At 38.4% G+C, this 26255-nt stretch overlaps 1 protein-coding gene across 2 annotated transcripts in view; it reads left to right on the plus strand.

The window, feature by feature from the left end:
• Nucleotides 1-26255, plus strand: part of HBS1L (HBS1 like translational GTPase) — an 82523-nt gene that overhangs the window by 13219 nt on the left and 43049 nt on the right. Inside the window, exons 4-5 of one of the 2 annotated variants that reach the window (XM_075203191.1) lie at nucleotides 2309-2503; nucleotides 5746-7459. In XM_075203191.1, coding sequence (XP_075059292.1) covers nucleotides 2309-2503; nucleotides 5746-7085 — 1535 coding nt within the window. In that variant the 3' untranslated portion in view covers nucleotides 7086-7459. Of the gene's footprint in view, nucleotides 1-2308; nucleotides 2504-5745; nucleotides 7460-26255 lie in introns of those variants that run through there. The other variant, XM_075203190.1, reaches the window with a different exon arrangement.

Below are 26255 nucleotides of genomic sequence, written 5' to 3' on the forward strand. Positions count from 1 at the left end.
GTGCAGTATGAATGGGGTCAACCCGGGAAATCCCCGGGTCCGAGGTGCAGTATGAATGGTGTTTCTGAGCTGGGACGTTCCGAGCACCGGCAAAAACCCGGCTTGAAAAACCCGGGATATTGCCGGGGCGGCAGTATGAAAGCGGTATTAATATACAGTCACATCAACACAATATTGAGAAGACATTGGCACTTGTGATTTAAGACAAAAGAGGTTCCCCTAATTGGTAAAACAAACATATATAAACAAACATATAAAAACAACAATAATTAAATTTAATAAAAAGTCTCCTTTTCCTCACAGTTCAAACGTGAAAAGAACTCTTATAAATGTGATTCAAGCTTTGATTTTTTTTAATTATTATTCTACTGTCTTTCTCCTGATGGTGTAAAATCTTCCTCACAATATTTACCACAATGTGTATGCATAAAAGACGATGAAAAAAAATTTCATAGTGCAACCTATCTTAATTGATTTTTGTTTAATTTAAGGTTGAAAAAAGTCTTCTGAACAGTTGTAATATTGTTTATTGCAAAAATATGAAAATCTATTTGCACCGTGTATTTAAAATAAAAATTATATATTGGAAATTATAAACACTAATTGTGTTTTAAGTTCTTAGTGAATAATCCTTTTTATGTGTATTCAGGGAGAATTTTCCTTAAATTGCATTTTTTGATATTGCAAGACAAATAATTCTTAAATAAAACAATTAATATTTTATTACCAGAATTCCTGGACCAATAAGCAGATATAAAATTTCACAGATCCAGCTGGATTTAATTATTTTTATTTTTTATATGTTTATATATTTTTTTTTTGTCTTAAATCACTAGCGCCAATTTCTTCTCAATATTGTGTGAAATTACATCCCATCATGTTGTGTGTTATGTATAAAAATGCCTGACTATTCTGGCTAGCATTGCTGTATTTGAAAGTAGGGTGATTTTTGTGGTTGTAATCGCTTCCGCGACGACAAAAAATCTGACAGCGAGAAGACCTGCAAGAAAAGAACGATTTCAGGAAAAAACTACATCAATATTGACACTTGCCTCCAAAACGACACTGCAGATATCCAATGGAGGCAGAAGGATGACAGGACCTCCTTCCGACTGGCCAGCTCTCCGGCACCACTGTCTGAAGTCAGTGCGACCTGACTGAATGAAAATTTAAAGCGATAATGTCGGGACCAGGCAGGTTAACTGTTTAAGCAGTTTTTTCCTGAAATCGTTCTTATCTTGCAGGTCTTCTCGCTGTCGAATTTTCCGTCATTGTGCAGCCGTACCAAACCCGATTTTTGGTATGCATTTGTTAGGAGCTTCAGTGACAGACTCCTCAACTTTGTAATGTTTCATAGTCAACGGTGTCTAAGGGGATTCGAGAATGGAACACAGAGAAAAAAAAACATAATTGCTAAAGGGCAACAGTGGATGGAAGTATCAGGATAGTGATATGCATGCATTCATTTAAAGTGCAAAACAATTGTCTGTATTATTACTGTTCTATTTAGTTAACAAACGCTCCCATAGAGCTCCATTATACTTTATCTATTAACACTTGGGAACTCGACAGATAGTGCCAAAATTGACATTAAAGAGTATATTTACTAAACTGCAGGTTTGAAAAATGTGGAGATGTTGCCTATAGGAACCAATCAGATTCAAGCTGTCATTTTGTAGAATGTACTAAATAAATGATAGCTAGAATCTGGTTGTTATAGGCAACATCTCCACATTTTTCAAACCCGCAGTTTAGTAAATATACCCCTAAGTGAATGCTTTTCAGAAAGTGTGAGCAGTCCATTTTCAATTTTTCCATTATTTGTGTTAAACCGTCTTTCATGGGCTCTAAGAATAAGCATGAACACTTGACGTTAATGCTCAAGTGTACAAGGCGTAAGTATAATTTTGTTTCCTAAAGCATAACTAATATCATGTAAGTGTTCATACTGGAGTACAATATATGCAACATACTGTTGAAACTTTTTATTGTTTTGTTTTGCATTGTCTTGTTTGATGCATGTGCTCAAATATTTTGCTTGTGCTAGGTAAATTACCCTTATTAAAAATTTGTTTGTATTCTGTTGGCAAGCAAGCGTTTGACTTATTACTTAAGCAGGAGAACTTTTTGGCAAACTGTCAAGTTGTCCAATTGTTCCTATTGATAGAACATTTGTGCATAATTATAGGTCTAATTATCTTTATTTGCTTTTCAAATATTATTCAGATAAAATAGCCAAATTAGATTCTCTTCAATTTTTTTTTTTAGTGTAGGTCCTTGAAATATTTGTGTTTTTTGTGTGTTTCAGCACGTTTGTTTTCGTGCCTTGATCACATGAGGGAGGTCCTAGGAGAGAGTGTTTCGGAGCAAATCATGATTGATGCAGCTATGCAATGTCAATTTGATGTACCCAAGGCCCTGGACCTAGTGTTTAAGCAGGACTGCAACACAAGCATGAAACCTTTAACCCAGGACTTTCCCCCTACAGTGAGACCAGCAAAAGGTATGCTTTATTGAACTTCTATTAACTGTATATTTTAGTGAGAACATTGGTATGTAGCCTCCACTACTAATGTATTGGGGTCCTTTTGTTTGCATGCCATTGAGAATAAGTTCAGAATATAAGCAGCACTTTGCATTTCCCATTATTTCAGAAGCCCATTCTTTACTATGGGGATTCAGTGTGCTTAATACATATGGAAATCGTATTGAAATGAATGGGAGATGCTCAATACACTGTATAAAAACTGACAGCATGCGCCCCTCCCAAATTCCTCAAGTGGCCTCAGTGGTGGATATTCAAGGCTGGTTACAACTAAATCAGGGGGTACAGCAAGCATAGGGATCCACCTTTTGTAGTGATTGGAGTGGACACCTGGTAGTCTGCTCTAGTTCCCACTATTAACCGGAATGATCCAAAGTGTGTGGTCAACCAGTTATAACAGGAACTGGAGCATTTATGGGGGTATGCTCGCTTATCTTTTCCAAAGATTACCTGCATGTGAGCCTTCTCACCATCTCTAGGCATCAGACTAATGAAGAATTTTGGGACCCCGGGATTAGCAACTTTTCCGTCTCAGAAGTCAGTATAATGGTATGGGGTCTCCATAAGATTGCAAACTATTATTAAAATAGTAATAAAATAAAATTCAGGCATGATTGTTAAATGATCTTTTATTGAAATTAAAACTTCCATGCCTTCTCATCAGTTTATTTAAAAAAATACCATCTTTAATTGAATTCCCAGCAATCTTCTTATTGTAATCTATTAGAAATAGTAAACAAAAATGGACATCATGAACTGCTCCTTGCTGCAGTGTTACTGTGAACTGAATTGATCGGTACTTCCCATTGCTGCTGAGCCAATCACAGCTAGTTTCCCAGGCAAGCTGAAATGGAATTAGATGGCAGCACAGGATGTGCTGGGGAATTCCCGGTTTTGATCACACATCAGTGGAGAATGTCTAATTGACCAAGCTGTAAAACTCCATTCATTTCAGTGTATTTATACATGCAGCGCACAACTCCATAAAAATGAATGGACCATTAGAATTATTGAGCCATTAATATGAATGGGAAGAATGGCTCACAATGTTGGTGTAGCTGCTCATGTTAACACCTGGTGGATATGCACACAATATGCTCCCATAAAGATAAATAGACTTTTTTGAAGTGCAATGACATGCTGTGAACACCTAAATGAACTATGAAATGACCCCCTTAAAAAAAAAGTAGTATTCTGCAACTTACAACATGCAGATGCAAGTATCAACACATATGGGTATTGGCACATAGCATGGGCTTTAGTTTTGCATACCATGGGCTTTAGTTTTGCATACATTTGCATGCTTTACACTTACATTAAAAATGCAAGTAGGTTAGGGCCCTTAGATGCAGGTTCGTCAGAGACGCATTGCGCCTGGGTTTTTACAGGAATCTTTACTCCTTTTCCCTAGCGTCCCATAGAGGTGTGTAGAAAAATGAGCAGAGGTTTCTTACCGTAATAGCTGGCAATATGCGCATCTGAACATCAAGGCGATGTTCAGTGGCACCTTGCGCTGAATTGAATCTGCCCCTTAGTCTTCAATTAGCCAAAAGCTGATTTCCTGAGTGTCATGGGAATTTTAGTATGCCTAACTGAAAATTTTTATATAATGTGTATAATAAATAAATTTTGAATCTTTGGTTTTTAACTAACAATTTTAAGTACATATGCTTGTACGTCTTAAAAATAAACTAGTCCAAAATTGAAAATGTATTTAATTTACATATATAGAACAGTGAGTCCTCTTATATTTGTTTGCAACTGTTAGATGAATACGTGAATATAAGTATGTTTGTAAATTATCTGCAAATATTCACATCTGTTTGTAGTAGTCATAATATGGTTTCATACTAGGAAATCAATTTATTAAGCAGTGCTTAAAATAAAGCACAAATGGTCACTATTAACTTTATGGCAATATCATGTTTTTACCATGTGACCTTTTTTGTGTGTGTTTTTAGAATGTTAAATGTAGCACTCATAAGTCCATATGTAAGCATATTCTAAATAGGAAGGCTATACCAACATTCGTCAAATATGAACATCCTTAATAAACAGCAACTGGTATTTTAAGAATGTTGTGTCTAATGTATCTAAGTGAAGTAAATACATACAATTTAAATGCTGTGCATACTTTTTCTCCTTCATTAGGAGAATAACTAGTAAGCTTAGAGTGGGACCACCATACTCTGCATAGTTTGTTTTTTTGTTTTTTTTATGGACTGAACCAATATTTATGAGAATGGTCTTGAATTGAATGGACTCAATTGAATCAATTCAAACCAATGTACCTACCTAAACAGGTTATTTCTTTAACAGGGAATGTGCCTCTGTCATTTTCCTGCAAACTACAAATAATGCTAGCAGGCAGTATTGCAGAGTTTATTACTCACATTTTCTATTGTACTTTGTATACTTTCAGTGTTTAAATTATGCTCCTGCACTTTAGTTTGTATTTTATATAGCCACTCATTTTAGAATGGCACTTTTTCATAAATTTGAATGGTTTTCCTGTACCTGTGTAAGGTTGTGACTGCTTTCATTGTGCCCAACAGCCCCACCCATTGTATTTAAACAAATCTGTTTTAGTAACATATTTCACTGAAAACAGTAAATACCACTCCCCCTCCCCCCCCCCCCCCCCCCCCCCCAAAAAAAAATAAAAATCCCCAAGGTACAACGATACAATGTTGAAAGCAATACATTGAAGTATTGATCGGATACAAAATACACAGTAATAAGGCTTGGGTAATAAAAATACAGGCAAAATTTGGATCTGTTTTTTGTTTTTGTTTTTTTTAAATTTGAACATGTTCCTACCAGCATTATTTTAAGTATACAATTAAATTAAATAGAGGCAACTTTCCTATTCCAGAAAAAGCATTTAGTGTAAGCGAATTTTAGGTCATCTTTCCATATATTTGATGCTTGCGGAGCAGTGCTTTGTTATTTATCAGAAACAAGGGACATCACTGAGATACTTAATGTTGATTCAGTCCAGAAAATGGTTACAAGTTTATTTTAAAGATGACGTACTTCACATAAATGTTAAGTTATGACATTTAGCAAATAAATGCCTTTTTGTGTTTTTTTTTCTTCTCTTCCTTATTCGTGCCTGCTGTCTTCATGTTTGGATTTTTTATTTTTATTTTTTCTATCATCTTTGACAATCTGCAAATCAATGGCCACCGTAAGGTAAGGAGCCTTATTTACTTCTTTACATAGCTTGTGCGATAACCAAGCTGCATCTTATCCACTTCTAAACAATTCCAAATATACTGAGTGTTCACAGACTGGCATTATTTCTGGTGTCTTGACAGATGATAAAAAGGAGAATATTTTATTGGATATCACTTCCAGTTTATCTTTATCGTCCCTGATAAGTGAAAGTTCAGATGAAAACTTTTGCAGTGTAAAACCTGTTACCTTGTCTGGAATGAGTCTATTTGACTTAATTTCAAATCCGACTGGTAACTCTGCCACATCAGAAGAGCTAGATCTATCTCTAACTAAACTTTCTGGAATATCTCCATGCCATTCTGAGCAGATTCCAGGTTTAAAACAATTACAGACAGACCACATGAATAATAGATCTTTGAACCTAGAGAAATGCAAAGATTCTGTAACCTGTGAAGGTGTGAGCAATTTTCAAGAAATCTCCTTTCCTAAATGTATTGGTCCAGAAGAAAATCATCTCTTAGTTGAACAGACCCATTTATTTGGAAGTCTAAGTTCTGTTTTACAATCTGAGAATAACTACTCTTCTGATGGAGAAAATTGGTCTGTGCCAAGTGGAGAAAATTTGTCTGTGCCAAAATATGGAAGTCCATCATTGGCAGACCTGATCCAAGAGTACAAACAAAGGAATTCCCTGCAGGACCTTACTCTTAATGCTCCTCAGAGGAATCTGTGTAATACAGAATTGCAGACCGGGTCTCTTGTATCTTTGTCTCAGTTGTGCAAGCAACCCAATACAATATCCAGTATACCGTCCCTGACCACATCTTTGTCATCCCTTGCTCAGGCCTCTGATCTTGGGGAGACACAGGTTTCACTATCTACCCTTACTGTTGAAGCTGACGAACCTGTTCATGATGGCCTCCTTGGTGTGTTTCAGTCTAATACAGTGCATTTGACTGAGACAGACACAAATATTGATCTCCGCTTTCTCATAAGCGAGCCTGTTGACAGTGATAAATCTTCTAGCCTCCTGACAAAACCAACAACCTGTAAACAGTTAGACTCTAAACAATCAAGTCAGAAATATACTCACCCTGAAAAAATGATCATTTCTGAGAAATGTGACCACTGGGTAAAGTCCTTAAAAGCCAAGCCTTCTGCATTTGCACTAAGCATGTGTTTTACCTACATTCCAAAAGCATGCACGAAAACAAACTTAATGATTCACCAGGACCGTCAAAATGACCCAGTAACTGTAACAAGTGAATTGGGACAACCAGCACCGATACCGTTTAACTTTCAAACACCCTCCCCTGATGACATTGTGAAAGAGAGCCAAAAAAAGGCTTTCATGAGATAAAGCAAACTATTTCTTAACAATAGTTTTCCTAATATTCCTTTTTCCCTTTTTCTACAGTCATAATTTCTCATTTTCTCATTTTCATAAATGGAGATATATATTTAGTTATGTGTTAGAATTTTTTTTATTTTTGTATTTCAAATTTTCAGCAGGGATTTTTAACCAATACTTTTTAGATTGAAAATCAGTATTTGGTGCTTGGAAGATATTTTTGGGATTTTTTAAATAGTTACAGTGACTTTAATTTTGTGTAAGGGTTTCCTAACCCGTTCGGAAACCGCTGTTATTGGGGAAATATAAAACCGATATGCACTAGATTGTCCTGCAACTAACTTGCTTTGTAAGTTGCTCAGTTGTTTTTTTTTTTGTTTTTTTTTTCTGCTCAGTTGTTTTTAACCTAGCAATTTTATTAAGTTTCTGGGGAATATAGTATTTTCCCTTGTGCACTCAGTATTCATTTTTAAAAAAAATGTCCACAGCTCTTCGAAATTAAATTTTAAGCGTAATGCATAGTTCATTTGAATTGTAATATAGGATAGCATGTAACCATATTGTGACTGAATTCCCCCTCCCCCAAAGTAATTTTATGAACATGAAAACTTAGTATTGTACTTTTTTCCCTGAAAGTATGTTTTTGCTTGAGTTTATAAGGCTATTTCAAATTATGATAAAATATCGATATTGTGTACCTAGCTTAGTTTCCATAAATTGCACTTCAGCATGTATCTATATAAATATATTGTGTTTACTAATTATGCCGCTATACTCTAAATTGTTTTATGGAGAATATAAGCACACCACCTAGGACCATGCTGCCATATTCCAGGTGCTGATTTTTGTTTTAAATCTACCGTACCATAGATGTCAGGGCAACAAATGATTACACCAGCACAAAAGTTTTTTAGTTTCCTCTTACTAAGGTGATTACAGTGCTGCATGCAAGTGCTCAAGAGCACCACTATCACCCGGTATCACAGCTGTTATACAGTGTGTGATGGGATACTATCCATTTATGCAAATGTGGTAAGATTACTCAAAATTCTTAAATTAAGATTCAATGCATCTTTATTTGCATCAGTTAAGAACTTGGGCTAGCAGATTTAATTAGTTTGTTGCATTAAAATTTCTCAAATGTCCTGCATTTTCTTTGCGTGGATGCACTGCTGTATGAATTGTTCAATTATGTAGCTTTTTTTAATGATTATTATTATACTCTGTGTATAATGATATGTACAGGATGTACTTTAGTTGTGTAAAAACATTGTTTTCTTTTGTACAATAACAATGTTTTTAAGTTTACTGGGAAGTTATGTTCTTTTTAAATAAAAATGTATTTTTTTTTTTTAACATGCTGTGGTATAAAAAGTACACTTAATAAAGGTGAAGAGTGGGAAATGCCTTGTGTATCTCTGCTAATTATTTTGTCTATAATTGGGGTGAAATCTTTTTTTATGCACTATTCGACGCCACCCCCAAAATTGTTTTGTGCTTTCAGAGTACTCTAGAACTTTCCCTGGGTTCAATGAACAGCACTACATAGTGCATATGTGTTTTTCATGGTCTATAGAAAGACCTTTTGAATTGCTGTTCTTTCTCTAACCATAAAATTATATACATGGACTATGTGTGTGATTAAGGCCGTCACTAGGGCTGTGCGAGAGGGGCAGGTACTCAGGGCGTAAATATGAAACGCGCAGGGAATGAATATTTTGAATTCTTTTGGTTACAATTGATGTGCAATTGACTTTCCCAGTCTTCAGCATATTTACACCTTACAATACCAAATAAAGATATTTCAAAATTTTTCGTTACTTATACACTTTAGGACACCGTAGATTAAGAACTGTAATTTGACAGTTCAGTCGTTCTTCAGGTTCGTTTTAGATTCATCAGATAACACAAACCTTTTTGTGCCATTAATGGTTTCCCTAGATGGATTGAGATAATTTTTGAGCAGCCCTGCTTCCCGTTTAAGGTTCAGTTGTACACTCTGCTATTGTGTAATGCATTTGATGGAGGTTCTATAGCTGGGCTGCTATCAAAGAATCCTCAAAAACAGACCTATATTCAGCGCTTCACTATCAGTAGCAGCTAGGAAAATCCCCAAATATCAACTGTACATCGGTTGTTTGAATTATTTGGGTTGCTATCAAGTTATTTGCTTTATCACTATTATCTAGCCCCTCTTGTATCCTTTGTTGTTTTCCCAGACTGGTCACCCCATTTTCGACTGTACACTATATACAGGTATATAACTTGTATAAGTTTGTTTTGCTTTCCCTATTATCCTGTGCCCCGGCTGTCATAGCCTGGTGCTAGTTGCGGTGTTTGTGGAGGCGGGTTTTTGTTTTTTTTAATGAAAGTGGGGATTATAGGGGTGAGTATTGTCTTTTTGCTGTGTACCGCGTACTTGGCAGTACGTATTTGTATTTTCTTGGGGGAGGAAAGTGGGAGGGACGAAAATCTTTTTTTTTATTAATGTTCTAAATTTATATAATTTTGTATATATTTAAGACTCTTTGACCAGTACTGCCTGAATTTCTTAGAGATTCTGCTCCATACTCACATGCATAAGGCAGTTGCTACAGATTTATCAGCTACACATTCATGCTACGAACCAACTGTTCCACCACATCTCAAAGCTGCTCTATTGGTTTGAAATCTGGTTACTATGAAGGCCATTTGAGTACACTGAACATATTGTCGTATTCTTGGGAACCCAGCTTGAGATGACCTATCCTTTGTGACATGGTACTTTATTCTGCTGGAAGTAGCCATTAGAAGATGGGTAGAATATCACCATAAAGGGATACACATGGTCTGCAACAATACTCAGTGGGGCATTTAAATGATGCTTAGTTGGTATTAAGGGGCCCAATGTGTGCCTAAAAAACATTCCTCACACCTTTATACCACCACAAGCAGCCTGCAATGTTGACAAAAGACGGAATGCATTCATGTTGTTTACATCAAATTCTGACCTTATCTGCATGTTGCAGCATAAATCGGGATTTGTCAGACCAGGCAACATTTTCCAATCTTCAACTGTCCAGTTTAGGCGATCCTGCGCGTAGTCTGTGTGTAGCCTCAGTTTCCTGTTATTAGCTGACATAATTGGAACCTAAAGGTTCTTCGTGCTGTGTGTTCGGAGATGCAAATTGTGAGACAGGCAGTCAATTCCAGTACACATGATATGTGGAAACTAGCAAGTTGTGTACCATCAGAACATTTTAGGTGTCATAACTTTCTGGCCCCTGTATCTGTCCACCCTACTTATTGAAAAAATGTGTGTGGTTATATGTAGCTGTATTATTTTTTTTTTAAACATTTCTTAAGAACAGTAGAAAACAAGTATAAGGTAGGTCATAAATGAGAAATCAATGTGTAATAAAACAAGTGTAGAAACCATAAAGGTTTTGCTAGAGGGCAGTTATAGAGACTATAGAGGTTCTCGTATAATGCAATGGGCCAGCCTAATAGGACTGCATTTGTGCTGCTAAAATCAGTAAAATGTAAGTTAGTTTACAGGGATAAAGATAGGCGATAGACCTGTCAATCGACATAATGTGAGGTTGACTGGTGGAGTTTTTGAATATAAAGAAAAATGGGGAAAGGGGAACAGCGGTAAGAAAAAAAGCATCTAGATATTTTGCATATATATTTGCTACCATATAGGCCATATTTAAGTAGTCTCCATTACCAGGATATTTGATCAGTAATTTCCAAACATTGCTGAAAGTTTAGTATGAACAACTTTTGGTGCTATTATAATGGTGGCTAGTTATACATGTGAGTTTGACAATTGTACTTATGGCAGCAATATTTTGGAAACCCTCCCCACAATGGTATCTTGCTTTGTGGGTACTCTAAAGGAAGTGGTGTCTTTTATTTTATTTTTTTTATTTTAAACAAAACATGATAATAGCAGTGAACAGTTTCACTTTTTTCTTTTCTTTGCTCTTTTGACACAACACCTACACTGGAAAGTCTGAGACACTGCAGCTTTTGTCATGATTTTCTTTCATGTAGGCATGCATAAATATATTGAGTAGCCTATAAGTAGATGTAGGTTAAGGTATCAACAAAAGATCTTCAGATTAATATCTGTGGATTTGTAGCATTTTCCAAGTCCTGTTTGCATTTGTTCTTTTTGTTCTGAAAAGTCGTAATGATGTTAATCTACACATTCATTCTAATCATGTGCTATGTAGTCAGATGTGCTAGTAATACATAAACCATTCAAGGTGAAAAATGCTGCTGTCTGAATTAAGATGTAAAAACTAAGGCCACTTTTGGTGTTTTGGGTTCTGATTAGCTTGAGGTTTTTGGGTTCTGATTTGTTTTGCCAAAACACCCCACAAAAGGTTTTGGTTCTTATTTTGGGTTTTGGATTCTGATTTTTTTTTTTAAAAAAAAGCATAAAAAGTGCTAAAATCCATATTTCGTTTTTTTTTTCCCCCACTCCTACACTGTTATTAACCTCAATAACATTCATTTCCACTAATTTCCAGTCTATTGTGAACACCTCACACCTCACAACTCACACCTCACAATATTGTTTTTAGTCCAAAAGGTTGCACCGAGGTAGCTGGATGTCTAAGCAAAGCGACAGAAGTGGGCGGCACAAACCTGTGGCTGTGTAGGCTTGAATGGCTTTTTTGCTGCTCCTCCATCCTCTGCAGCATATAGAGGGTGGAGTTCAAGCACGTCGCTACCTCTTGTTTTAGTTGATGGCAGGGCAGGTTCATGCTTTTTTGATGTAGCAGGAACAGTGAACGTAGTTTAATATCTGATACTATTATTTCTGCACTGCAGGAACAGTGAACGTAGTTTAATATCTGATACTAATATTTCTGGACTGCCTATTGAAGTGGAATCTCAACGGGATTTGGTACCGGGGACACAATACCTCCATCAACCGTCTAAATTCCTCTGCACAGTAGGCGGACTCCGGACACACGTCTAACACCAACATAGCTGTTACGGCCGCAGTTATCCGCTTTGCCATTGGATGACTATATAGGAGTGGCACTGCAGTGGCAGACTGGATGGCAGTTTGAAAAACTAGGCCCCAAAGAGCACATAATGCCAAAAAAAGAGTTGCAAGATGGAATTGTCCTTGGGCCCTCCCACCCACCCTGATGTTGTTGAAATAGGACATGCGCACTTTAACAAACCAATCATTTCAGCGACAGGGCCTACAAAACTGTGGCTGAAATGATTGGTTTGTTTGGGCCCCCACACAAAAAAAGCTATTCATTTCTCACTGTACAAACTAAACTGGCTCTACTGAGGCAAGATGTCGTTCTCATCCTCATCCTCTGATTCCTCGCCCTCTTCAGTGTGTACTTCCTCATCCTCACACATTATCAATTCGTACCCGCTGGACTCCACAATCACAGGTCCCTCTGTAGTCTCTGGAGGCCATTGCTGGTCTTCATTGAAGAATTGATAATTCATTTTGATGAACATCATCTTCTCCACATTTTGCGGAAAAAACCTCCTTTGCGGCTCACTGACCAGGTTCCCCGCTGCACTAAAAACTCTTTCCGAGTACACACTGGAGGGGGGACAACTCAGGTAAAATATAGCCAGTTTGTACAGGGGCTTCCAAACTGCCTTTTTTTCCTGCCAGTAAAAATAAGGAGTGTCTGACATGTCTACTTGGATGGTGTCAGCAAAATAATCCTCCACCATTTTTTCAATAGTGACAGCATCCAATGCAGCGACAGTAGACATGTCTGCAATGGTTGGCAGGTCCTTCAGTCCGGACCAGATGTTCTCAGCATCCCAGCCAGTGGGTCTTTTAGGAAAACTGAGCTTTTTCCTCGCAGCCACAGGTGTTGAAGAAAATGAAGGAGGAGCTGTTGGCATGTCACGGTCCTCTTCAGAGGACAATCTCCTGACCAGCAGGTCTGTGCACCACTGTAGACTTGTGTCCGCCGGAATCAGAAACTCAACATACGCTTTAAACTGAGGATCCAGCACGGTGGCCAGAATGTATTCCTCTGACTTTAAAAGAGTGACCACCCTCGGATCCTGGCAAAGCGTACGAAGGGCTTCATCCACAAGAGCTACATGCTTGGTGGAATCGCAATGCTTTAACAGCTCCTCCCTCACTTTCTCCAGCTGCTTCTGCAACAGCCTGATCAGGGGAATCACCTGACTCAAACTGGCAGTGTCGGAACTGACTTCTCGTGTGGCAAGTTCAAACGGCTGGAGAACCTTGCACAACACGGAAATCAGTCTCCAATGTGCTTGACTAAAGCGCATCCCCACTCCTTTTCCTATGTCGTAGGTGGCTGTGTAGGCTTGAATGGCCTTTTGCTGCTCCTCCATCCTCTGCAGCATATAGAGGGTGGAGTTCCAGCGCGTCACAACCTCTTGTTTGAGGTGATGGCAGGGCAGGTTCAGCCTTTTTTGATGTTGCTCGAGTCTGCGGTAGGCAGTGGCAGAATGCCGAAAGTGTCCAGCAATTTTGCGGGCCACCACAAGCATCTCCTGCACACCCCTGTCACTCTTCAGGTAATTCTGCACCACCAAATTAATGGTGTGGGCAAAACATGGGACGTGCTGGAAATTGCCCATATGTAATGCCCGCACAATGTTAGTGGCGTTGTCTGACACCACAAATCCCCAGGAGAGTCTAAGTGGGGTAAGCCACTGTGAGATTATTTCCCTCAGTTTCTCTAAGAGGTTGTCAGCGTTGTGCCTCTTATTAAAACCGGTGATACACAACGTTGCCTGCCTTGGAACGAGCAGCCGTTGTGGAGATGCTGCTACTGATGCAGCAGCTTCTGCTGTTGCTGCGGAAAGCGATGCATCTACCCAGTAGGCTGTCACAGTCATATAGTCCTTCGTTTGCCCTGAACCACTTGTCCACATGTCTGTGGTTAAGTGGACAGTGGGTACAACCGCATTTTTCAGAGCACTGAGGACACTTTTTCGTACTTCTCTGTACATCCCGGGTATCGCCTGCCTAGTGAAGTGGAATCTAGACGGTATTTGGTACCGGGGACACAATACCTCCATCAACCGTCTAAATCCCACTCCACTGATGACGGACATCGGACGCACGTCTGACACCAACATAGCTGTTACAGCCGCAGTTATCCGCTTTGCAATAGGGTGACTACTGTCGTACTTTGTGGTCATGGCAAACGACTGTTGGACGGTCAACTGTTTGGTGAAAGACGTAGCGTTCTTGCGACTTACCCTATGGGAAGATGACCGACTACCAGCAGCAGCGGCATTAGTAGGTGTACCGCTGCAGGATTCCTCGGATGAATCCCGGATTGAAGAGGACTCAGTCTGGCTGGTGACATGGCCTGCAGGACTAAATCTGATGGAGATCGTGGAGGAAGTTGACGAGGAGGGTGTTGGTGGTGTGTATCCAACAGGACCAAGGGATTTAGGTGTCCCTGGACTGCTGACGGTCCTAGCCACAGGTCCTGAGCTAATCACTGAACTATGAAGGTTATTCAGGTGACGTATAAGGGAGGATGTCCCTAGGTGGCCAAGATCCTTATCCCTGCTTATTTGAGCTTTACATAAGCTACATATGGCCATACATTTTGTTGTCTGGATTGGGATAAAAATAACTCCAGACCGAAGAGGTGGATTTTTTGGTCTTCTGACCAGGCATCATGATGAGCTTTTTCATCCCATGGACAACAACTGTTTCCCCCCCTGGTGCCTCATTTAAGATAACCACATCAGCATCCTCCTCGTCAAGTTCCTCCTCAGCGCCAGCTACATCAATAGCCTCCTCCCGGTGTACAACATTCACACCTTCATTAGCCAAATCTGTAACTGGACTGTGGGTGATCCTTCCAGCATATGCAGAGGGCGTGCTGTAAATGGTGGAAGGAGCCACCTCTTCCCGTACAGTGATGGGAAGGTCAGGCTTCGCAACCACCAACACCCTTGGTCTCGCCTTGGGGATTTGTGATGCCATCTCTTTAGAAGGCAGAGTTGTTTGCTGTGTTGTTGATGACAGCTTAAGTCTCTTAAATTTTTTAGAGGGGTGGGGAGGAGGAGGGCTTAGATCCTTGGGTGAAGCTGAACCACTAGTCATGGCACTGGCCAGGGCCTAAGCCGTTCCTTGCCACTCCGTGTTGTAAATGGCATATTGGCAAGTTTAGGTTTCTCCTCTGATGATTTGAATTTTCTTTTTTTACTAATTGTAGTGAACTTTGGCTTTTTGGATTTTACATGCCCTCTACTAGGAGATTGGGCATCGCCCTTGGCAGACGACGTTGATGGCATTTTATCGTCTATGTCATGACTAGTAGCAGCCGCTTCAGCATTAGGAGGAAGTGGGTCTTGATCTTTTCCTACTTTATTCTCCAGATTTTTGTACTCCATTATATGCAGCACAAGAGCATACCCTTAAACCACACACACTTTGGGACTGCAGAAACGGTGAACGTAGTTATATAGATTGCATTTCCTATTTTTTGGGACTGCTGAAACAGTAAACGTTGTAATATAGATTGCAGTTCCTATTTTTTGGGACTGCAGAAACAGTGAACGTAGTAATATACAGGGTGATTCAAAAGTCGCAGTACACCCTTTTATTTCAAAAACTCTACAGGAATTGGGCTGATTTCAAGATGGCGCCCATGTTTGGTACATACCGTAAAAGATAGACCACGTCACCCATACCTTACTGGACTATTCAGGTTTCCCAATTTCCTGTAGAGTCTTTGAAATAAAAGGGTGTACTGCGACTTTTGAATCACCCTGTAGATTGCAGTACCTATTTTTTTGGACTGGAAGAATATATTGCTCTAGAATATTTTTTATACTTTTTAAATTATTTTTTTTTATTTATTTATTTTTTTCTAAATTTTTATAATTATAAAATTACTATGGACTTAGTAGAAAAAAAAACACAGGACAAAAGCACCACTGGACTCAGCAGGACAGACACTGGCCAAAGCACCACTGGAATCAGCAGGACAGAGCACTGGACAAAGTACTACTGGACTCAGCTATACAGAGCACTGGACAAAGCACTACTTGACTAAACTAATCAGCAGGACAGAGCACAGGATCTCAACAACCTCCCTCTTCAGTGATCGCAGGGAGAATGAAGATGGCGGCTGCGAGCGGGGCATTTATGACATCCGAGTCTCGCAAGATCTGACGCGAGACTTGGATGTCATAGCTTCGTTTTGGATTCCTTTGGCACCCGGAAGTACCCGTCGGATCCGCACTGTTCGGGTGGGCTCGGATTACCGAAATCCGAGCCCGCTCATCTTTAGTAAAAACCAGACCTTAAAAATACCGTACTTCCTTTTCTCTGTAGAAAGTGTACTTGAGTCATAGATATTAGGGAAGCCTCATACAAACCAATGGTGTTACCCCCCCTCCTTTCCCTGTGGCCTTTCCTGCATAATGTTACCCTATTTGCAAAGTAGGGTGAAGACGTATTAAGAAGGTATTCTAGTAGGTGAAAAAGATAGATGGCTCTTCGTGTGCTTTCTCAATAAATAAAACGTGTGCTTATGAATGTGAAATGGTTGGTTTAAAATTTACCATTGATAAAATCAAGTATTCTACTATCTTTATGTTCATCATCTATTTATTTATATAGCACCACTAATTCCGCAATGCTGTACTCATTCACATCAGTCCCTGCCCCATATGAGCTTACAATCTAAATTCCCTAACATACACACACCGAGAGAGAGACTTAGGGCAGTTTAATAGCAGCCAATTAACCTACCGATATTTTTTTGGAGTGTGGGAGGAAACCAGAGCACCCGGTGGAAACCCACGCAAACACGGGGAGAACATACAAACTCCACACAAATAAGGCCATGGTCGGGAATTGAACTCATGACCCCAGTGCTGTGAGGCAGAAGTGCTAACAACGGAGCCACCGTGCTGCCCATGCTAAACTGCACACTAGGGAAGTTGATTCTCTGTCTGATTAAACAATATGACAATTCGTATTGGTAAAAATGTAAAGAAAAAAAAAATTACTCCTGTCTAACGCCTACTCCTGAATCTAAGTGATTTTTTTTTTTTTTTAAAGCAAGAAATAAAGTCTACCTGTGAAGGGACTCGGCCATCAATATTTTGTATAATTTATATTTAAAGGTTTAAATATTAGTATGTTCGCTTGTGTTTTTTTTATGTAGTAGCATATGAAAAATATTCAGCTTCTTCCCCAGAATCTTATAATTATAGCAAATCTTAAAATTATAACACATTACCCTTATGAAACAGTGGTTACAAAATATTCACATAGACTATCTACTATATAAAAGCCTAGTGGCGTGTGTCTGTGAAAAAAAAAAAAATCAAGCTGCAGCGCCACCTGCTGGGCGAAGTTATACACTGACCCACTAAATTCTTAGTGTGTGTGGAAAAAAACCCCTCAAAGGGCTGAAATTTGCTGCAGCGCTACCTGCTGGGCGGAGTTATACACTGACCCACTAAATTCTTAGTGTGTGTGGAAAAAAAAACCTCAAAGGGCTGAAATTTGGTATAATAAGATGTTTTTAATTTGTTAATTTAATTTGTTAATTGTTAAAAGTGTTTATAAAGATTTTAAAAATATATATATATATTTCTTGAAGGAGAAGTGACAGTTGGGAGTGGTTGGTGGTTTTCGGGGGTGACAGTTGGGAGTGGTTGGTGGTTGCCGGGGGTGACAGTTGGGAGTGGTTGGTGGTTGCCGGGGGTGACAGAGCGAGAGGAGTGTGATACTCAGGACCGCTAAGAGAGATCCCTGTGTCTGGATAGACATCTGGATAGATGTGGCGATAAAGATGAAGGATGAGGCGATGGAGAAGAATGATGAGGTGGTGACATGTGGACAAAACCACGTTAAAAAAGGGCGCTTGCGTCGGGAAGTAACGCTCTTCCCCTGAGGAGGCCTGGGCTATGGCCCAAATGTATGACAAGAACCTTTTTAACACCTTAAGTAGCTTAATTTGACTAGAATGCATGAGTATCATGCACGGGTTAACTTGTCTTTTATACAGCACTTTAAAATACTTAAACATGCTAAAATGGCATAGCCATATCTATGAATTCACCAATCTGCAGTTGTTTTAGAGCATGCAGGTTTACTAGGAGACTGCAAATTGGTCACTTTTCCCCCAAGATCCTGCTTTGCTACTCCACAGCACTCTCCACATTCAAGAATGATGCAGGATGGAGAATCCACCATAAGCAATGTTTTTCCCAAATATACGGTTTCACCAAGGGTTTAGGATATATAGCATATGGGTCATATCTGGGATGACCTGTAATGAGTGGTATGAAAATGGTGTTGCCCAACCATATAGGGCCTTTGAGCAAGCTGATAGAGAATTTATTGCAACTTTTACCCACACAAAATAGTTACTTGGGTATTCTGTAGAATCTATGCCATTTTGATATTTGTCAAAGTGGGAATTAGTGTTATTTATGGTGAGACAAAAGACAGTTCTATAATAGTGAAAATACTTTGCCTTTAACCGGGCTGTCCTGACTGTAAAGAGTAAGGTTCATTCTACTCTAGTTTGCACTGTTTTGAAGAAATGCATAAATGTGTAGTAATAATAGAGGTAGGCTATTTTTAAACATAGACAATCTACTGCATCAAATGAGGGTACAGTTTATTGAGGCCAGGATGGGGGAGATCTGGACATTATAACCCCCACCCACATCTGTGAACTTAACAATTTCTGCAGAGTATTATAGTCTTGTGCTCACCAGATAACTACTGCCAGGGCACTTAATTTGAAAAAGCGGATGATCCTCTTAAAGTTGAGGGGTCCCCATAGTTTTTTGGTGCCAGAAGGAGGTCTGGACATTACAACACCCCGCTCCCCCCATACCTGACTTCCTCCTGTGTTATAGAGGTTATTGTCTGGTGATTACCAGACAATAACTTCAGTGGCCATATAGTTTGAAATAGGGTTCTTTTACAGTTCTCACCCTTCTCCTGGCTCTTCAAATATTTCAGTAGTGCAGTGGATTGTGCAATGGAGCGCTCCGTGATATTATTTTTTACTGCTGTGATGACATCATTATGCTCTGCCTCTTCCCCCAGCCCTCTCATCAGTAAAAAATACCAGTTTGGGAAGGTTAAGTATAATTAACACTACTTTGAACCCAGTGTGTACTAAGAGATATATGTGCAGGACAAGTCCCACTCGTATTTAGCAATACTGCGCTTGCTTGGTAAGTTTTTTTTTTTTTTTCTATTTGTTAAAAAAAATAATATAATAATTTGCCACTGTTCCTTCTGCTATGCTCTTTTCCCATCTTCTGAACCACGTGACCGAGCTCTTACCCAACTTAGGCTAGGTAAGAACTAGAGAATTTTCTGACAGTCTGACCGGTTGGGCGATTCATGCATACACACTACACACGATTTACCTTCAAATCTGTGCTCTTCATCTGGTCCTATAGCCGTGTAGAGAAAGACAGTACAATATGCATTCATTCCTGTCACACTGATTAACTGCCTTGTTAATAGCTATCCTCGTGTCATAACGAATTTCATTATCTTCTGTGACGCTAAAACAAAATATTCAGTCTTGGAACGAACAAATTATTCCATCTACAGCACTCTACATTTAGTCACCAGGACATGTTCATTGTCGGCATCAGCTGAAAACACCATGACTATGGAGATCGTGAGTGCATACACACTACATCATCAGAAGGTATTTGGAACAAGATTATTAAACAGTACGACCAACCAAATGAAACAGCACTTTGGAACGACTATTGGTCATTGTGTAAGTATACACACTAATGTGGGTGGTAATTGGCTGAAAAACCTACACTGGCCTTGGTGTGACTTACCTCATGCCTTCTATGACACTACAACAATTTTCTGATAAAGTCCTGTGATTGTGACCACTGCATGGTTTTTTAACGCTGGAAAGCGGTTATGATTTTTTGTCCACTCTCTGGTTTAGAAATTGAAAGGTAGTGAATACTGTAGAGGTTGTACTGGCTGTACATCGGACTGCTAAGTCAGTTACTATGGGAAACCTATATTTTACTAGCAAGGCTTCTTATTGAACCCCAACACATTGGTGGGTACAGGGATAATTTATTAACACGGGATGTAAGTTATGTATTCAGTGGTGTTTTAAAGGAAATATCCCAGTGATCTTGTTTAGTTAGATATACTACTAGAGGACATCTCATGATGCCTTCCGTTAACAAAAAAAAAAAAATCTCCTCAAGTAGCACTGTCCATGGCTCATGCCCAAGTGCTTGGCTGCTTAGATTGATAAAATGTATTTAAATTGGCATACTGTTGCTCCATGTGTGGCCCCTAAAAAACCATCCTATTCTATTTAAATCTCATATCGATTGGTCTGATTTTTGGCTTCTAAAATGGGGTTGGCTGATGATTGTATTGGAATGTGTATGCTTTAATTGAATGTTTGTGAGCTGGTGGATCTGCCTAAATCGGACCTTCAGAATCTAACCTTTCACCCGTTTGTCCACACTTGTCTTGGTTCTGGTGATTTAATGAATGGGATAAACCAACTAGATTGTCAAGTGTATCCAGCCATAGCTTAAATGGCTTGTCACTTTCTACTGTGGTGCACAACTATTAGCAGTATTGTTATTAATTAACTAGCTGAAGTACCCGGCGTTGCCCCTGTTTAAATCTTCAAGTTATTAAGTTGTCAATAAGTTGGATGTAACTGTCAACATTTTAAAGATAATTAGCAGCAAAGATATCATCCAAATCCATCCAGTGGAAGGCTCAAAAGAGGCTCGGTGGGTCAAAGTTCTGCCCAGCAAACAGCAACGGAATCCAACTGGACCACCCGGCGTTGGTTTCATTCCAATCAGTGCAGGGGTGTCCGAATGTGTAACCATACAGACCAATGATTTTTATATATAAAATTGATGATTTTACCTGTAGTTTGGAGAGTCTGAGGCTACGCAGGTGACACTAGGTGCTACTGCCTGTGCTGAAGGCTTTTGTGGTAGATTGAATGTAGACGTAGCCATTGCAGATCAATAAAACAGGGGAAATGTTAGGCCTAATACCTACTGGTGCTTGTTTTGCGTTTGGCATGCTGTGTTAGTGGTAGTTCTTGTTTTCTAGTGATCGTTTGCGGTTGCCTAGGCTTTCCAAATGCATACAAAAATAAACACACAGTTATGCCAGTGGATATGAGGCTTTGTTACAGGCCCCTGTATTTTTTTTTATACAAGAAATGTTGGTTTGGGGGCTAAAACTCTGCATCTATTCATACAGTTGAAAGTAGTAATGTGCATTTTTCATGTTTGGTTACATAAATGCTGCTAAATCAGCTTTTGCCCTCTGTGGGCTGCTTTGAGGTCTATCAAAGTTGTGATGTACATTTACTGTTCTATATGAACAAAAGTCCTTTACACTGTTGTAAATAATGCTATAATAGTTTGCTTTATCTGACATTGCTACTAGTAATAGTTTATTTACTGATTAATGTCATTATGGGACAGAAAAAATGGTAGAATGCATTAACGACGTCTTTGATTTTTATAGCAAAGCTATTTTGACCTTCAATGAAAGGCAAGACAATGTAGTATACCCTCCTCTGCATTTTACATATCAGAATTCTAATGATGGTTTAAAGGTAATCTGTAACATAAGTGATCTGCTTTAAGGGTATGATGGCTCATCAATAAAGAGTAGGTGATTAATATTGAAAGCAACTTTGCCAACCACAGCACTTGCTTGCCCTGTCTCAGTGATTGCCATAAATAGGTGTCCTTTTGTTATGTATGAAGCCTCTATATGAGGGTGACTCAACCAGATAACATAAGTTAAAGAAGAATATCTACACTGTAGAAGCAACAAAATCTACAGTATATAAAAAAGCTTCAAGTGAATGGGTTCGCTTGGTGTAAAAATCATTTGTAGGCATATTTGAAAATTTTGAAGAAACAAGCCCAAGAACTTTGTACCAGAAACCCATATAAATGGCACATCTACATAAGTGTGTATCTAGGAATAGAGAAAAAGGTAGTGCATTTTTGTATAGTGTAACAAATGTAATCAATACAAAATATTTTCTAAGAATTATATAATTGGCTGAAATGATCTTTACCAGATTAGAACAAAAAGTGTATGTGTGAAAAAATATGGAACTATGGAATTGCTTCTTAGCATTCGCTTTAAAATGGCATCCCATATGTTTTGTTCTAGTTTTCTTACCTTTGAGCACTGTTGAGCGCAATATAGATTGCTAATCTGCCACTCATTTGCACTTCACAACTTTATCCTTTATAGCCTGTTTTAGCAGTATCATTAGCCTTAATAGGCCTTGTTCCATTAAGGAAAGTAAGGCAAAGCAAGGAGTAAATATTCTCCCGGACAAACCATGTTACAATGAAAGGGGTAAAAAATTAGTTTATTATTTTGCACATAAGTTAATTACGGCTGTTTTTTCATGTAGCACACATACTTGATAGTTTTATTTTTACACTAAAATTTAAATTTGATCTAGGAGATGTCCTACCCAAACAATAAATCTGTCCCCACATTTTAAAATGACCTCCCCCTTAACATGGTGTTGGCCTGGTGCAAAGTTACTCCTTTTTTATGCTTTGCTCTCCTTAATGACTCAGGCCCAATATGTCTGTACAACCTTATCAAAGGTTTCTACCACCCTACAGTTACTAGCCTTTGAGTCATAATTTTTCTTTTCCCCTCTTAAGCATTAATCAGACAGCCTTTTCTCTTTTTAGATGTTATTTTTCCCCCAAATGTAGCCTTTTTGTCTGTTTTTTTATTTTTTATTATTTTTTTGCAATTTTCAGTCATACTCTGCTTGTAGCTTCTGCCATGGTGTATGATTTTTGTCAGGGCGCCTGTCTGCCACCCTCTCCTCTTTGGTTACCTTGTAATAACAAGAATGGTAAAAACAATAGGTAAAGTTACATATGTTTAAATATATGAACATTTTAGGGGGTTACTAAATTATTTACAGTTATACTTGTTTGATGCACAATAATGTTATACAAATGCTTCTATTTTGTGCCAAGATGTGTTCATGGATTTCATTAACACATAATTATTTTTTTTTTGGGTGCAAATGTAGAACCTTGCTTTTGCATGTGTTTCTATACTTCTCTAATACTTTGGGAATAGGGGGTCAATTACACATTGTTGGAATACTGCCACTATATGGAGATATTCAATAAAGTGGAGGAATGTGAAAATGCACTTAAAAAATGTTATTGAATGAATATTCATAGAATATTCTATAAAAAAATGTGCTCCTTTTCTTCCATTCATTGTCTCTTTTGGGGGGGCAGTGGTCACTTTATTTTGAACTGTTAAAGTGTGTTCCATGTTTTCGTTAGAAAATTGTTTTATTGTAATTATTCTTTTCAGAAAGGACAATTTCATCTTTTTTTTTTTTTTTTTTTCTCTATAGTGCTGAAAAAAATACATAAACTACCAAATTATTGTGCTGTTAAGTAAACCGTGCACACTTTTTTACAAATCCACATAAAAAACGGAACCGGCAGGTAAAATGGCGACATACCTTTCTAACATATGGAGTACAAAGGACTACTGTCCTAAAGACAAGATGAGTCCAAATATCCAGTAATTCTATAGAGTATATCCTCCTTATGTGAGTCATTGTAACCTCCTTGTGCATAGTCACAAAGCTTAATTTTGCACCAAGAATCCCACGTTGTCTTTTTCCTCTCCCTTGGTCTTTAATATAAATCAGTTTATTTGCTTGTTACAAAAACAATTTGCTATAGTAGCAGTGTCACATTGTTCTTGTTCCCTGACTATCCCAATGCTAGAGCTATAAATATCTATCTGCAATGGCAGTCCAATGTGTAACTGACAATTGTGTTTCCATGGGGTTACAGTTTTGTGAACAACACCTTTTAGTCCTTGCTTCCTTATTTTATGCATGTTATATTCAAAGGGTGTGTGTGTCAATGAATAGCAGTTTGTTTGTTTTTCAAAGGAGAATAAATAACCTTTTTAATAGAGCTTTTCAGTCATAAGACTAAAGCTGGGTACACACTACAGAAACTTTGACCAACTTTTTATGCCGAGTGATTTTACATGCGATCGATGTTCCGATCGCTCTGTCCATGGACTGCATACACACTAGCCTTGTTTAGGACGAGAAAGGGAAGAGCGGACCTCCCGTTAGCGACTTTTTACAACCATGTTGTCGTGAGCAATGACTGTAATTTCATACTCACTGTTGTGGATCGGTCGGCAGTTTATACACACTGCACAGCGGAAACGAGATTGGAACGAAAATATTAAACGGTACGACCAACCAAATGAGGCGACAATCGTCCATTTGGGCAGACTTTCAACCATCGTGTCACTGCACACACTGACCCGACTTTTGAACGAGAGGTCGTATGTCGGCTGATTTAGCCGATTATTGGTTGAAAACTGTGTAGTGTGTACCCAGCTTTAGAGCTTCAGGCAAGCCCTGATGCGAAGACCTGAAGTTGAATATATTCTTGTCATTCACAGCCAGAGATTTAGCTGATAGTCACCAATCAATCCATTAAATCCATGCTGTTTTTCGAGTATGTTTAATGTTAAAATATTTTGTTGGCAGATAGCTCCCTTAAAGGAACAGTGTTCCTAATTACTCTTTAAATGGTTCTTGTAGCCAAGTAAGTCAGGGGTACTCCATTTAACATGGTTACTTGAAAAGTTATAAAGAATTTGACAGTTTATAAGGTAATTTAATAAATAAGCGCCTGTTGTGGCCAAAGTCTATAAAATAGAGCAAAATACAGGATTACATATACTTGTCTTAAAGAAAAAGTGAAATTAACGTTTGAGTGGCGTATATTTTAAATTAAACATGTAAAGTACAGTAATGTGGAGGCTTACAAATATCACTTGGGGATACCACAAATTAGCACTGTGTTTTAGGCGGATAAGATTGGTTTCATTGCTTATGTAAATAATATAGTGGTGTGCAGACTTTTTAAGTTTTCACATGAAGTTGTGCCCAAGTAGTATGTGCATCTAAGCTTCAATGTGCATTTTGTATTTGTAGAAATGCCATTAGCTCCCTCTTCTGGTAAATGATATTTGTTTGAATTGAAGATGTACTTTTCAGGGTTTTGTTTTGTTTTTTAAATTAAGAATTGGTCTGCATATTCATTTTATTTGGGGTTTTTACATTTGAGCAATACCCCCAATTGTGATATCTTCTGGATCGTTCTGAAAAGGGTTTACCTAAATGTTACCTTAAGTTGGACACTAGTGATTGAATTTTATTCAATCAAAATTATTTAGTTCAGTCCATATGTTCCAGAAATATATTTTAAATTGGTTTTTAAACCCTTTTTTTTTTTTTCCTCGCCCATTTTCAGTTTCTCTCTGCACATACCGTATGTTTACATGGTGTGTTCAATCCTTGTGTATACGTGATGGCCAGTTATCATTTATGGCTTGCTTACGTCTCTGTACTCTGTCAATTTAGCCAAAGAAGACAAAATTAACATCTAAAATCTGCATTTGTTTGGGTAACTTGACTCTGCCAAACATATATTAATAAGATAAACTACAGAGCTGTGGGTCTGCCAGAGAGCGTGATAGTTTGGGATGGTTCTGCTACGGTGACTAATTGAGCAAGGATCTATACATAAACTAGGAAATGAGCTAGCAGTGGGGAACGGTAATGTGGGAGTAAGGGTCAAGGTTTTCTGTATACTGCACTATCCCCAAATGCTGCCTTCTTCCAAAACATCATTAAGCCCCTGGCAAAGTTTAGTGGTGTGACATACATACCAACATAGATGACACATCATTTTTTTTTTCTTGTGACACTGCAAAATTAAAATAGTGTAAATAAAACCAAAATCATTGACAAATATGCATTGATTACTATACACCTCCCCATAGCACATATTCAACTTAATTTTTAATCAAATGTATTTTTTTTGTTTTATTATACAAACAGAAAAACCCACGCAAGGGCATCTTACTTGTGTCATGTTTTTTGCCGTTTGCAAAGCAAAAACATTACAAATAGTGCCATAATACAAGTGACAAGTAAGCCTGAACAGGCACATTCTTGGGTTAATTGGGGACTGGTCTATGCCCATTTTTAGTAAGCAATCCACAACTTTACCCCAGAATTCAAACACTTTGGACAATACCAAATCACATGCCAAAAGGTAGCCTGGAGGTTCCTA

Source organism: Mixophyes fleayi, chromosome 3 (genome assembly GCF_038048845.1).
Source record: "Mixophyes fleayi isolate aMixFle1 chromosome 3, aMixFle1.hap1, whole genome shotgun sequence".
NCBI classification, from domain to species: domain Eukaryota; kingdom Metazoa; phylum Chordata; class Amphibia; order Anura; family Limnodynastidae; genus Mixophyes; species Mixophyes fleayi.